The sequence below is a fragment of the Phacochoerus africanus genome, chromosome 14 (assembly GCF_016906955.1).
Source record: "Phacochoerus africanus isolate WHEZ1 chromosome 14, ROS_Pafr_v1, whole genome shotgun sequence".
NCBI classification, from domain to species: domain Eukaryota; kingdom Metazoa; phylum Chordata; class Mammalia; order Artiodactyla; family Suidae; genus Phacochoerus; species Phacochoerus africanus.
In genome coordinates this window covers 18,810,620-18,822,748 of record NC_062557.1, presented here as the reverse complement: position 1 = coordinate 18,822,748, position 12,129 = coordinate 18,810,620, and the positions used below count along the sequence as shown (strand labels likewise).

Genomic DNA, 12,129 nt, shown 5'->3' with positions numbered 1-12,129 from the left:
CGTGCGGCTGTTTCGGTCCGGCTCGACCCTGCGTGATGTCTGCGCCGCTTCCTGTCCCCGTTTCGCGCAGCCGAAAGTCGCGTTCCGTGGAGGTGCGAATCGCTGCTGGAACCTTAGTGCCGACGCCAGCAGTCGGCTAACAGATGTCTTCAACAGCATGATGTTGACGGGCTCCCCTTCCTTCTATGATTGCTACAAATCGCAGGTCCGTTACTCAGTTCTGCCCTTTGTTAGAGGATTTATTCTCCCTCAAATCTGCACCCCTCTCCGCCCCCGCCCCGTGACCATGCACAGACACCCAGTGACTAAATTTTAAATGCAGAGTTTATGGAGTTCCCGTTATTTGGCTCGGCGGTCCCCGACCTAGTGTCCTTGGGGATGCGGGTTCGATCCCTAGCCTCTATCGGTTGGGTTAAAGACCCGGCTTTGCGAAAGCTGTAGTGTAGGTCATGGATGCGGCTCATATCTGGTGTTTAGGCGGCTGTAGTGTAGACCAGCACCTGCAGTTCCAATTCTACCCCTAGCTGGGGAACTTTATAAGCCCTGATGCGGCTCTACAAAGAAAAAAAAAAAAAAAAAAACCGCAAAAACAGAGTTCGAAGACTACATACTGGTAGGCTTCAAAACAAGGAATAAGATTTTTCATTGATTCTTGTTTGTGTCTTGTCCTCAGCGTGACCTGATGCTAGAAATGTAAGAAAATCCGTATTTACTTAATAAAACCAGAAATATTTTTTCCTTCAGGCATTTATTGCAAGTCGTTGGTTTTTTAGAGGTGAACGTTTTCTTTACTCTTTTATTCTCTGGCTTTAACTATGTCTTAGATGATGACATGCTACCTTTTACTTTGCCTGAAATACTTAGTTTTGTTAATAGTGTTAAATTAGGCTTCGGGTAATGTAAGTCATTTTCATTTGAAATTATTTAACCAAGACCATTAATGTTGATATTGTTAAACTTTGAATTATAACAATATCCTGAAGTAATTTTATTTAATTCACACTTTAACCTTGTATAGTATTATATACCCATGCACAGTACAGACGGAGAAACTGAGGCTCAGAAAGTTTGACTTGTGCCCTAAATGACAAAGCCCAAGTGGAACCAGGTCTTTTTACTGCCAAGACCAGCATTCCACTGCTCTCTATAATATTTATATGGCTTCTAAAATTTACTTGGATTTAATATCAGTTGATTAAGCATATCAAGGATAAAGTGATACATTTTGCAGCTATCTAGACTAATTAATATGCCAACCCTAAGCATTTTGCATATTTGATATCCGGAAATGTTTTAACTGGAAAGGATCCAAATATTTAAAGTATAATTATGTTTGAATCTACCACATTACTTTAGTTGTTTGTTTTATCCTAGAATACAAAATTTATTCAATCTTTTAAAAGGATTTAATTTTTCTAATACCCAAATTTCATTTTAAAATATATACTTGCTAGAATACCCCCAAAATACATTTAGTTTCAAATACTATTTACCTAATTTGATACCATGTAATCTGAAAACACTCCTTTTGTTTAAGCAACTCTTTCAAAATGATGAACAATTACTTGTGTCACTTTGGATTCTTCACACCTAAAAGAGACTTAAGGTGGGCCTGTGATAAAAACTTCAGAATTATGGAGTTCCCATAGTGGCGCAGCGGAAAGGAATCCAACTAGGAACCATGAGGTTGCAGGTTCGATCCCTGGTCTCGCCCTGTGGGTTAAGGATCCAGTGTTGCCATGAGCTGTGGTATAGGTCGCAGACATGACTCGGATCCCAAGTTGCTATGGCTGTGGCGTAGGGTGGCAGCAATAGCTCCAATTGGACCCCTGGCCTGGGAACCTCCATATGCCGCAGGTGCGGCCCTGAAAAGACAATAGACAAAAGAAAAAAAAACTTAAGAACTAAAGGAATAAAATTATGAAAGTTTCTAACAATAAAAGCCTTCGTAAAAGTTACTTCTGACTACGAGAAATTTTGGAAAGGTTTTTAGCGGCACTCTTAGCAAAATCTCTTCTGTGCCTCAGTTTCTTCAGCTTCAGAATAGTCAACAAAATATAATCTCTAAACAAGAAAATTATAATATGTAGATTTTAAATAGTAATCCTAATCAGAATTTAAGCAGATAGCTGTAAAATATTTGAGGTTCTTGAATATGGGTGATTGGAAGTTATTCATTTTCATATTTTATTGGTACAGTATAAGTTCAGTGAACATTTAAAATGTTTTTCAGTTACTGTTTTTATTAAGAAGAGAAATTTAGGAATGCTTTGATCTAAACATGTTTTATCTCTTTATGCATAAATTTTGATTAAAAGAATTAAATCAATTCAAAAACGTTTTTAGTCAGAATTATATACCTTCTGTATTTATAAGAAAATACCATTTCTACTGTGTTTATATCTGGATATCTATAGTTATTACATCTCAGGTTTTGTTAGCTCCTTAATTTACCCTCCTTGGAGAATTAAAAATTGTGAATCAGGAGTTCCCATCGTGGCTCAGTGGTTAACTAATCCGACTAGGAACCATGAGGTTGCGGGTTTGATCCCTGGCCTTACTCAGTGGGTTAACCATCTGGCGTTGCCGTGAGCTGTAGTGTAGGGCACAGATGCGGCTCTGATCCCGCATTGCTGTGGTTCTGGCATAGGCCAGTGGCTGCAGCTCCTATTAGACCCTAGCCTGGGAACCTCCATATGCCGCAGGTGCAGCCCTAGAAAAGGCAAAAAGACAAAAAAAGAAAAAAAATCGTGGGAGTTCCCATCGTGGCTCAGGGGAAACAAATCCGACTAAGAACCATGAGATTGGGGGTTCGATCCCTGGCCTTGCTCAGTGGGTTAACCATCCAGCGTTGCCGTGAGCTGTGGTGTAGGTTGCAGACGCGGCTCGGACCCTGCGTTGCTGTGGCTCTGGCGTAGGCCTGTGGCTACAGCTCTGATTAGACCCCTAGCCTGGGAACCTCCATATGCCGCGGGAGCGGCCCAAGAAATAGCAAAAAGACAAAAAAAAAAAGACTGCGTTTTGTAAACATAATGGTCATTTTGTCTACATAATGGTTTTGTCTACATAATGGTCATCTGTTCAAAAAATTAAAACTGCAATAATTGTTGGTCTATACCAAGTGTTTTATACCAAGGATAAGCAACAAGTACTGAACAGGGGCTAAACCTGCCAAGTGCCTTTTTTTGTAAATAAAAATTTTTGGTATAGCCACACCCATTTATTTACATATTGTCTATAGTTGCTTTGGTGCTGGGACTGCAGAGGAGTTTCAACAGAGACCTTAACACAGCAAACCCTAAAATATTTATTATCTGGATCTTTACAGAAAAAAATTGTCAGCCCCTACTGTAAAATAAGCTTAAGTGGCTGAGTCTATATTTGTCTTCCAACTCTTATGTGTTATTTCCTCAAATTTCTTATTACTTCACTAAATATTCTGTACTAAATGTCGTTTTTATTGTGTCTGATACACACACTTGTCTTTAAAATTTCAGAGTGAAGACAATGTTGACCTAAGGCAGACCTATGCTCCACTTTCTTCATCAACAGAATATGCAAGTTCTGTCGATTCTTCACTTTTCTATGCACCATGGTCTACTTATGGAGATGATATTAAACAGTCCTCTAATTCTCAGATCAATGTAAAGAACAGGTAAAGTAATAAATTAGATTTCTCTGGTTAAATGGACTGTTTTTAAGTTTAAGAACACAGTTATCTCAGCTCTTTGTTCCCCATATTAGTATTTTTATGTTATGGCATAATTTTATGTTTATCAAACTTTTAGGAAACCTTAAACTGGGCAGTTATGTTTGTGTACTTTTTTCTTATTAGCTTTTTCATACATTATAAGCAACCATCAGTGAGTAAATTTTAAGTTCCTCTTTCTAACTTATATAAATGAGTTTCGTTTTTTCAATTTATTTTTTAATCCAATTCTAAATTTTCAGTAATTCAGAGTTCCCATCGTGGCTCAGTGGAAACAAATCTTACTAGCATCCATGAGGACGCAGGTTTGATCCTTGGCCTTGCTCAGTGGGTTAAGCATCTGGCGTTGTTGTGAGCTGTGGTATAGGCCAGCAGCTGCAGCTCTGATTCGACTCCTAGCCTGGGAACCTGCATATGCCATGGGTGTGGCCCTAAAAAGACAAAACAGAAACAACAAAAAAAAAAAACCTCATAAAAATAAAAATAAATTTTCAGTCATTTTCCTTCACGTATACAACAAACAGAATTTTATCAAACATAAGATACTTTAATTATTTTTCTATTCAATTCCATTAATAATAAGGGCCTACTCTACATTATATTCCTTCCCACTGGGAATATTAGAGTAATATGGCCAATAGTATCCCTGCCTTTATAGATCTTACATAATAATGATGACGGTGATGATGCCAACTCCCCAGGCACTGCAAATATAGTGAGGGTTAAAAGAAGTATAGAGTATTATGGGAGCTTATTGCAAAGAGAAGCTTAAGCTTAACACTACTTTTAGGTTAATTATAATAAAGGAGCAGTTGATAGAGGCTGAACTGCTTTTATTTAACCAGGCAATAATTACTTTTAAAAAATTACTAATTTAAATTTTTTAATTTTAAAATTTTGGTAAGTTCTCTAAAATAGTGATTTTATTAGAAAGACTATATAATGCATAATTCTACCAAAACCAAGTATTTTTAAGTTGATACCAAATATTTTTGTTTTTAAATTGATACATCAGAAGTTTCTCTGAAGTTGAAAAACTTCAGACTTGCACAACACTGTAAATCAACTGTAATTAAAAAAAATAAAATTTGGAGTTCCCTCTATGGGCCAATGGGATTGGTCATCTCTCTGGAGTGGGTTAAGGATCCAGTGTTGCTACGCTATGGCGTAGATTGTAATTGCAGCTCAGATCTGATCCCTGGCCCAGGAACTCCACATGCCACAGGGTGGTCAAAAAAGAATACAAAAAGAAAAACTTCGGACTTTACAGAAATGTATAAAGGAAAGCAGAAGTTCATCACCTTAACCCTGTCTCCTCACCTCCCAGTAACAACTATTAACAATTAAGTATATATTACATTGAATATTTTTTAGGTATATACTAATACATTATTATACAAGAAAACTTTATATTGAATCTTTACAAAATAACAAGATGTAGTGGAAAAAGCATTAGGAGTGTAGGCAGACCATTTGTTCAGCAAATGTATAGTAAAGCTTGGCAAATCATATACCCTTGCAAAATTCAAGTTTCTTAATATCTCGTGTGATTATTTATTCAACAGCTTAATGATTACTAACAGCTACCCTTCCTATGTTATGAAGATCAATGAAATGTTTGAGGGTTATGCAAATATAAGGTAATTTTTATTTATAAAATGTCCTGGAGTTCCCACTGTGGCACAGTGGGTTAGGGATCTGGCGTTGCCACAGCTTAGGTCCCAGATGCAGCTCGGATTCAATTCCTGGCCTGGGAACTTCCATATGCTACCAGTGCGGCTGAAAAAAGGAACAACAACATTTTACATATATATATATATACATGTAAAATGTCCTAACACTATGAAATGTTAGAAATAAAATGTGATAAAAACAAGAAGTTAAAATTTTAAACAACATTACTTCTAGGAACAAATTACCCAAAATCCATGAGAGGTAAAAAGGGCTAATTTCCATCTCCTGGTGGACAGTGTTAGTCACTAACACATTTTATATTATTTAGACAGTGTTAATCACTAGGTAGGATTTCGGGTACATGGAGCACCAGTCACTTATTCCGCAAAGATTTAAGAATACCCCGAATCTTTTACATTTAAGGGACAACTGCAATTTGCTGTGGTATCTAGGATGACCGCATCACATATCAATTTTTTTTTTTTTTTTTTGCTATTTCTTTGGACTGCTCCCGCGGCATATGGAGGTTCCCAGGCTAGGGGTCAAATCGGAGCTGTAGCCGCCGGCCTACGCCAGAGCCACAGCAACGCGGGATCCGAGCCGCGTCTGCAACCTACACCACAGCTCATGGGAACTCCGGGTCCTTAAACCACTGAGCAAGGCCAGGGATCAAACCCAAAACCTCAAGTTTCCTAGTCGGATTCGTTAACCACTGCGCCACGACAGGAACTCCACACATATCAATTTTTAATCCAACATTTAGGTTTAAGAGTTACAAAAATAGAGCAGCAAGTGTATATGGTTTTCAAATTACAAATGAAAAAACTGAGCAAGTGTTGACAGAATGATGTGTAATAGAACTAGACATGCTTTCAGGAGCAGCTGTGGTACCAACCCTGTCTACAGCATCATGTATCAGAGGTTAATATCTTGGTCATGTAAAATGAATAGCATGTATTCTAGAGAAATAAGAAGTAAGCATACAGGAGTTCCCCGTCGTGGCACAGTTCCCCGTCGAATCCGACTGGGAACCATGAGGTTGCAGATTCGGTCCCTGGCCTTGCTCAGTGGGTTAAGGGATCCGGCGTTGCCGTGAGCTGTGGTGTAAGTTGCAGACGCGGCTTGGATCCCACGTTACTATGGCTCTGGCATAGGCTGGTGGCTACAGCTCCCATTAGACCCCTAGCCTGGGAACCTCCATATGCCGCAGGAGTGGCCCAAGAAATGGCAAAAAGACCAAAAAAAAAAAAAAAAAGTAAGCATACATTGTGACATGGACATAGATTTGGAATGAAGGAGAAATGCTTATGTAGGATAAACACTATGCTAAAGTGGGAAATGTTCTTGAGTTTCTGTTTTCTCTTTATTTGAAATGATGATATAGGTTCAATCCAAATATTTAAAGAAAGATAATGGGAGAATAAATCTGAAATAGAGGAGTTCCCGTCCTGGCTCAGTGGTTAACAAATCCGACTAGGAACTATGAGGTTTCAGGTTCGATCCAGGGCCTCGCTCGCTCAGTGGTTTAAGGATCCGGAGTTCCCATGAGCTGTGGTGTAGGTTGCAGACGAGGCTTGGATCCCAAGTTGCTGTGGCTGTGGCGTAGGCCAGCGGCTACAGCTCTGATTAGACCCCTAGCCTGGGAACCTCCATATGCTGTGAGTGCGGCCCCAAAAAGACCAAAAAAGAAAAAAAAATATGAAATAGAAATCAATATATTGTATTTCAACATGAGCAAAAGAATTTACATGTGGTATTCATTTATTTTTAGGATTCAAACAGAAAGAAATGACTATGGTAGTGAAACTGACTTATATGGACTTGTATCTAACATTTTGGAAGAACAAGATAAATCACAGCCATATTTTGCTGAGGGGTTAGTATATTATATAAGCTATATAGTGTGTAGTAAACTTAAATTTCCAGGAGTTCCTTTCGTGGCTCAGCAGTAACAAACCCGACTAGTATCCATGAGGACGCTGGCCTCGATCCCTGGCCTCACTCAGTGGGTTAAAGGATCCGGCATTGCCATGAGCTGTGGTGTAGGCAGGCAGCTACAGCTCCAGTTCAACCCCTTAGCCTGGGAACTTCATATGTCACTTCCATACCCTATTTATTATCTTTCACTTTTACTTAATAGAGGGTCATCTGACAGTAGACATCTTAATTCAAATGCTTATTTCTTGGAGACTTGATTCTGCTGAGGTGCTTGCCATACAATTAAAAGTTTAATATGCTATTAAGAACCTTCAGGAGTTCCCACTGCAGCTCAGCTGCAGCGTAGATCACAGTTGTGGCTGGGATTCAGTCCTTGGCCTGGGAACTTCCATATGCTTCAGGTGTGGCCAAAAAAGAAGCTTCATTTGGAAACTTACATAATTCAGAGTTGTTTCCCTTGAGTTAGTGAGCTAAAAATTTGACTTAAAGAGTTTACATTAAAAAAAAAAAAAAAAAGACAGGAGTTCCCATGTGGCTGAGCAGGTTAGGGATCTGGCATTGTCACTGCAGTGGCTTGTGTCACTGTAGTGGTGTGAGTTCAGTCCCTGATCTGGGAACTTCCACAGGTGTGGCCAAAATAAATAAGTAAATAAAAGTACAAATTCCAAGGAGTTTTATATTTATATCTCCAAAAATAAAATGATCATTACTGCTCTGCAGTTATATGTATGGATTTCATTCATAGTAAAAAAATTTTAAATATGCTTTGTTTTATTTGGGTATGAAAGCCATGTTACCCAAATACCCTATTTCATAAATATGGGAATATGTAGTACACATCTAACCAATGAAAATGTTCTCTTTTTTTTCTTTGAAAATGTTTTAATTTCAGTAATGTTTTAGCAAAGCACATCTTTTTTCACAAAATTGTGGTCAACAACACTTTCATATTATATAACTTAAAGGAAAAGCTTATTTGGTTTTTACTTACTATATATAAATAATTCATGTAAAACCATGTGTCACCAGCCTCAGGCCTTAGTTAATGTCTCTTGGGAAAGTAAAGTGAAGACATATTAAGGTTAAGATATACATATTTATGTAGCATATATCACATTTCAAGTGATAGAGAATTATTTGGGTGTAATGGTAGCTTATAAGGCAAAATTAAAAAGGATTAGAGAATGATTAGGTGGGGAAATAGAAATGTTTTTGAAAACCTTTCCTACTTTCACCACTAAGGAAATAAAGCTTTTAAAAAACCTAATTTATTTTAAACTAAATATATTTACTTGTTCTAGGACCTGCTCCTCCAATTTAAAGTCAGTTTGGCCAATGAACACAAGCAGATTTGCAGATCACCATGACCTCTTAACAGAAACCAAAAGGCCAATAGATACAGCCATCTCTCAGCAAGCTTATTACAGTGGTGAATCTGTGTCAGCAGTGGAAAAGCAGTACCTGCTCACTAGTAATCTCATACCACAACAAAAAATAGATGAACTTTATCATGGATTTACTGGTTTAGACCTTGAAGAACAATGGATGTACCCCTCACGAAGTGATCATTCTAATTGCTATAATATTCAGACAAACGATACAGCTAAGACAACATTTCAAGAATATCCATTTATCAAAAACTGTTTTACACCACAAACTGGTCTGTCTGACATCATGAAAGAATCAGGAGTTGATAGTTACTCTTATGGAAGAGAGAAGATATGTGCTAAAGGTCTTGAAGCACCATTACAGCAAAAGAGGGCAGAGATGTTTCTTTCCCAATTTAATAGATACAGTGAAAATGCAGATTATTGTAGATACTCCGAATATGCTCATCCTAATAAGGCTAAGCTGAATAAGTGTTCAAATTTTAGTGTTCAGGAGAGTAAAAAGTTAGCCAGTAACACAGCTGAAACACCAGCTATAGAAGCAGACACCTACACAAAGTTATTTCAGGTTAAACCAACAAATCAGAAAAAAATAGAGGAGGCAATACCTGACCAGCAGAATTTCACATTTCCAAAAACTACACCACATCTGGCAGAAAAACAGTTTGCAAAGGAAGCAGCATTTACTGCTGATTTCAGCTTAAAATCAGAATATGGGTTAAAACCTCACACTGCTTGTCCAGCTAATAATGATTTTGCTAATGTCACAGAAAAGCAACAGTTTACTAAACCTGACCCCCCAAATTCTGAGTATTTTAAGTCAGTGAATTTACTAGCAAACTCAGCAACATCTTCAGGAGGTATCAACTTAAACAGACCAACTTGGATGAATGTCCAAACAAAAAATAACACTCCTATTCCTTATCGAAATCAAGGTAACTTGATAAAATTAAATAGTCATTTAAGTGCAGCTTCGAAAAGTTCTAACCATTCTTCAGATTTCTCCCAACTTTCATCTACAAATTTAACCCCAAATAGCAATTTATTTCAGAAGTATTGCCAAGAAAACCCTTCAGCATTTTCTAGTTTTGATTTGGGTTACAATGGTGCAGAAAGAATTCAATCTGCCAATCACATGGAAGGACTGACAAAGACTGCAGAAGAAAATCTCTTTGAATCCGTTACTGATAAAAAGATAAGGCAGCCAAATGGATTTTGTGATAACTATTCAGCTCAGCAGTATGGGATCATTGAAAATATAAACAAACATAATTTTCAAGCTAAGCCCCAAAGTGGACATTATGATCCTGACGAAGGTCCAAAGCATTTAGATGGCTTATCTCAAAGTACATATCAAGATCTGTTGGAGTCACAAGGTCATTTTAATAGCCACAGACAAGGAAGTGGAGACAACAATATTAATGGCCGTATGAATCGTACGCAGGCGTCATGCTTTTCTAATAATTATATGATGGGAGATTTAAGGCATAATCAGAGTTTTCAACAACTTGGTTCAAATGGGTTTCCCCTAAGATCCACCCACCCATTTGGCCATTCACTTGTTCCACTGTTGGATTCCTATGATTTGTTTTCTTATGATGACTTAAGCCACTTATACCCTTATTTTAATGAAATGATGTATGGTGATAATTCCTTTTCTGGTTTCGTGCCAACTTTTGGATTTCAAAGACCAATTAAAACTCGTAGTGGACCAGCCAGTGAACTTCATATTCGTCTGGAAGAGTGCTATGAACAATGGAGAGCATTAGAAAAGGAGAGAAAAAAGGTAAAACAAAGCTATTCATTTGGGTATAACTTAGTATGTCCCCTTTGTCTATCTTCATTTTGTTTACCTTAGCATAGTTTAAGAAAGAGTAGTTGCCTTATTTTTAAGCTAAATTCTTCAGTAATATGTGTAGTATGTTAGTCTGTGACTATAAAGAATTAGGTGACTAAAAAACCTTGGAATTTTTGCAGTTCCCTGGTGACTTAGTTAAGGATCTGGTTTTGTCATTGCTCTGGCTTGTGTCACTGCTATGGAGTGGGTTAGATCCCTGGCCTAGGAACTTCTGCATGCCGTGAGCACAGCTGAAAAAAAAAAAAGGCTTAGAGTTAAAAAAAATTTTGTTATTTTAAAGTTTATTTTGGCTGTGTGGTAGAACTTTTCCTTAATGGATTAAAAGTTTATTTCTTTGAATTTTTTAAGTATTAAATTGTTGCAGTGTTCAGGTACTTTATGCATTATTACAGTAAAATATTGTGGTACCGTGATCTGTATTTGTTGTCTTTTGACACCAAAACAGAATTTTTATTTAAAGGAGTTATTTTCAGTTTACTTCTTAGGCCTATGATTCATAATTAAATCATATTTAGAAAATTAACATCTAAAAGTTATATAATTCTTTTACAGACTGAATTGGCCCTTGCCAAGAATTATCCAGGGAAAAAAGTATCCAGTACTAACAATACTCCAATTCCAAGGCTGACCTCCAACCCATCTAGAGTTGATCGCTTAATTGTGGATGAACTTCGAGAACAAGCCAGAGTAAGCTGTAAAAATATCCAATAGCAGATTTTTTTTGGTTTTGTTTTTTAGGCCCACACCTGCAGCATATGGAAGTTCCCAGGCTAGTGGTCAAATCAGAGCTACAGCTATTAGCCTACACCACAGCCACAGTAATGCAAGATCCGAACGTCTGCAACCTACACGAAGCTCAAGGCAACGCCGGATACTTAACAATTGTTTGATAAAATTTTAAAATACTTCAGGAGTTCCCGTCGTGGCGCAGTGGTTAACGAATCCGACTAGGAACCATGAGGTTGCGAGTTCGGTCCCTGCCCTTGCTCAGTGGGTTAACGATCCGGCGTTGCCCTGAGCTGTGGTGTAGGTTGCAGACGCAGCTTGGATCCCGTGTTGCTGTGGCTCTGGCGTAGGCCAGTGGCTACAGCTCCGATTTGACCCCTAGCCTGGGAACCTCCATATGCCGCGGAAGTGGCCCAAAGAAATAGCAAAAAGACCAAAAAAATTTTTTAAAAATAATAATAAAATAAAATACTTCGGCAAGTTAGAGTTCTGGAGGATATTTAAATCACCTTTATATGTGGAGTTTCCTGATGACGCAGACAGTTAAAGATCTGGTGTTGTCACTAAAGTGGCTTGGGTCACTGCTGTAGTACAGCTTCATTCCCTGGCCCTGGAATTTTCATGTGCCACGGGCATAGCCCCCCCAAAAAAAAAAATCATTTCTATGTGTAGCTCCCTGAAATATTCTTTTCAATGTTTGGTTCTAGACTGTGATTTTGGGAAAGGGAAAATAGCCCTACTCAGTCATTTAAAAAGTAGGTCTAGGAGTTCCCGTCGTGGCGCAGTGGTTAACAAATCTGACTAGGAACCATGAGGTTTCAGGTTTGATCCCTGGC

General features: G+C 38.0%; 1 protein-coding gene across 1 annotated transcript; it reads left to right on the top strand.

The window, feature by feature from the left end:
- The first annotated feature begins 8,628 nt into the window (after nt 1–8,628).
- On the top strand, nt 8,629–11,278 carry MEIOC (meiosis specific with coiled-coil domain). Its single transcript, XM_047756785.1, has 2 exons — nt 8,629–10,495; nt 11,120–11,278. Exons 1-2 carry the CDS (start codon nt 8,657–8,659, stop codon nt 11,276–11,278), a joined length of 1,998 nt encoding a protein of 665 aa, XP_047612741.1. The 5' UTR covers nt 8,629–8,656.
- Nucleotides 11,279–12,129: the final 851 nt, after the last annotated feature.

Excerpts from the sequence above, each read along its gene's own strand:
- MEIOC (XM_047756785.1), top strand. The coding sequence starts at position 8,657 with ATGAACACAAGCAGATTTGCAGATCACCATGACCTCTTAACAGAAACC. Across the intron at positions 10,496-11,119 it reads TAGAAAAGGAGAGAAAAAAG|ACTGAATTGGCCCTTGCCAA; the intron begins GTAAAACAAAGC and ends ATTCTTTTACAG.